This window comes from Nicotiana attenuata, unplaced genomic scaffold, assembly GCF_001879085.1.
Source record: "Nicotiana attenuata strain UT unplaced genomic scaffold, NIATTr2, whole genome shotgun sequence".
Taxonomy (NCBI): domain Eukaryota; kingdom Viridiplantae; phylum Streptophyta; class Magnoliopsida; order Solanales; family Solanaceae; genus Nicotiana; species Nicotiana attenuata.
In genome coordinates, this window is record NW_017671296.1 from 223,197 (window position 1) to 226,298 (window position 3,102).

The following is a 3,102-nucleotide window of genomic DNA, read 5'->3' on the forward strand; positions in this document are numbered from 1 at the left end:
GGGGGGGGAAGGACTTATATACGGACAAAGATTAAGAATTCAAAATCACCTGGAAATGTAGGCTACATGTTGATTTTTAGGTGGGCAGAACATGTAATAGCTTGATCAGTTTAGTGTAAGATAAATAGAGGTACACCTATTTATAAGCTGGCATGGCACCCATTTAATGGAAAATTTTGCATCATCTATGATGGTAAAGGAGAGCAATTGCTGCACTGAGTGTTCTGATCTACAGTTTTGTGGCTTAAAGGTTGATAGCATGGGATATATTCCCTGGGAGGTACAGGAAAGTAAGAAATCATTTGGAATAAGTATTAAATCTCCTTAAATTGTTTATTTTTAGAGGAAGCTGAGTCTCTTGGAGACTTCCTTAGAAAGGAGTTATCAATGGCATTTGGTTCTTAGTGTTAATCAGTGTTGAGAATCCTATTTCTCCCAAATATTTAATGTTCCTTGTATGGATTGGATTCAGTAGTGAAAATGGGTAGCACCTCCCCCCCCCCGACAAACCAAAAAAAAAAATTACCGCCTTTAACCAAAAGAGGGGAAAACCAGTCAGGCTATTTCCGTAGGCATGTAGAGCTTTTATTGTGGGGAATCATGGTAGTCCAGTTGGTTGGCTACCTAAAGTTCCACCTTGTTTGGGGGGGGGGGGGGGGGGGGTGTCGATTCTCCACCTTGTAGTCTCCTCCCTATTCCCCTTCTCCTCCCCTAAGAATAATAAAAAGATTTTTTTTAAAAGCTTTTGTTGTGATGTGGAGATAGAAAACACCTCCGTGTGAGATTTCTTGTTCTAATAGCTCTCATCAGTGGTCTTGCATGTGATTTAGATGTCATCATATAGTGTATTGGTCATTTATTTGCTTCATCATAATTTCCATTATGTTATATCTCTTTGACCTCTTAATTCGATTCCGGAGAGAAACTCTACTGGTGGAAACTTTTTTTTGTCCGTATGGATTCAACTTGTTTTAATCTTCTCTTCCGGACCCTAGAACTCTCTTGGTATGCTGTATAGCTGCATGTGATTTTGATGTTGTATAAGTTTTCACTTCAAGTAACAACTTGCATAGGAACCAACTTCATGGCTCTTGGGATCGGATGTTGTTGTGGTTGACCCTCCGAGGAAAGGGCTGGACCCGTCCTTGGTGAAGGAACTACGGCATATCTCAGCATTGGAACTGAGAACCAATTCATCTAAAAGGTAGAGTAAAAGGAAATTCTGGGAAGTAAATGAGTTGCTATATTGTTATGAAAATTCACGATCATTGATGTGCTACAGCATTCAATGATGTTCCTGTCATCCACTTATGTTTTATTTGTTATGGTAGACCTGAAAAGGTCAGAGACGAGAAGAGACCGTGGGTCCTGCGTGCCAGAGAAGCTGCGATTCAAATTGAAAACACAACTGTACATGAGGAAGATCAGTCATTGCCTCAGACTCTTATCTATATTAGCTGTGGTTGGGAAAGTTTTAAAGAGGTACGTGGCCTTCCTTCAAATCCATATTAGAAAACTCAGATTGAGATGCAGCTCTTTGATCTTTCTGTCTTAATACAATTCGTTTAAACTACATTCAATTTCATCAAGTTTTTGGTTCATAAGATGTATTCAACTTTGGACAGTGAACTATGTCATCTTGAAGCTGATTATATGCCCTTTTTCATGCAGGATTGCTTGTCACTGCTTGCTAGTAAGGAATGGCATTTGCATAAAGCCCATGGCTTTAATTTCTTTCCTGGAACACAAAGGTTTTGCCTTTCCCTCTTGTAATTCACGTAGTCCTACTGACAAATTTAAACTTGATTTGTGTCAACTAAAATTAAATTTTATCAAACATGATTAGAAATAACTACTAAGTATTATTTATTATTTTCATTCACGTATATGCAAAATAAACACATTTGCTTGAAGGAAGAAACTGTGCGTTGCACAAAAATTTCTGAATGGTCTTCCAGTATAGTGTTCTAATAAGGGGAGAAACTAAATGAAAAGGCTTTATGCCTGTGCCACTATGGAGAAGAGGATGGAAGATTCTTGGTAATTCTGTATAGGAACATCTATATGGGAGAGATGATATTTCTTTCTTATGGATTTTCTTTTTTCAGTTCTTTTCCTTTCATTATCACCTAGTTTATGACCCAAGGAATTGTTATGTCGAGGAAGAGGCAAACCCGAAAATAAAGAAGATAAAGAACACCAAATTTTAACGTGGAAAACCCTTCAAATCGAAGGTAAAAACCACGGGATCACAAAGATCCAAAAAGCTCCACTATAACAATAAGAGGGTTACAAAAGTTCTCCAAATTGGCTACACAACAAGGGCCAAACACGGAGCAACAATAGCAACAAGAGCAACAACTAATCAATTGAAGAAAGATTATAATCCACAAAACGAAGCTGCTGTTCGAGGCTCGAAATCAGATGCTACGAGCCTCCAAATCCGATCTCCACCATTCAAATCCAAGACCAAGATGTTACGAACACTCAGTCAAAATTTCAGCCCGATCCAACGATTAACGAATCGGAAAACGTGATTTGAAGTTGGCTGGTCAGAATAAAAATCTGCAGCAAAACAAATACTTTTTTTCTCTCTTCTCTCTTGATGAAAGCTCTCTCAAAACCCACTCTTATGTGCTTAAGTCTTTCAAAGACTTGTATCAATGAGCATAGAATAATTCTCCAAGGTTGTCCTATTTATAGATCATGAGTGGTGCTTTCTCTTAAAGCAAAAACCCACTCAAAATAGGAATAAACCGAATCCAATTCCAAATAGGATTGGAAACCAAAAGAGAATAGGATTAGGCCATTGGGCCTTTGGCTGGACAACATGGGCATGTGCCCAACAAACTCCCCCTCCAGCCAAGGGGCCAAATATGTCTTCAAGTAGAGTCTGACAGAACAAATACTTTTTTTCTCTCTTCTCTCTTGATGAAAGCTCTCAAAACCCACTCTTATATGCTTAAGTCTTTCAAAGACTTGTATCAATGAGCATAGAATAATTCTCCAAGGTTGTCCTATTTATAGATCATGAGTGGTGCTTTCTCTTAAAGCCAAAACCCACTCAAAATAGGAATAAACCGAATCCAATTCCAAATAGGA

General features: G+C 38.3%; 1 protein-coding gene across 1 annotated transcript in view; it reads left to right on the forward strand.

Annotated features, from left to right (window-relative positions):
- The window catches only part of LOC109207366 (uncharacterized RNA methyltransferase pc1998), a 12,979-nt gene that overhangs the window by 4,914 nt on the left and 4,963 nt on the right, over window positions 1–3,102 (forward strand). The window contains exons 12-14 of the mRNA XM_019370267.1: window positions 1,074–1,204; window positions 1,332–1,482; window positions 1,672–1,751. Coding sequence (XP_019225812.1) covers window positions 1,074–1,204; window positions 1,332–1,482; window positions 1,672–1,751 — 362 coding nt within the window. The remainder of the gene's footprint in view (window positions 1–1,073; window positions 1,205–1,331; window positions 1,483–1,671; window positions 1,752–3,102) is intronic.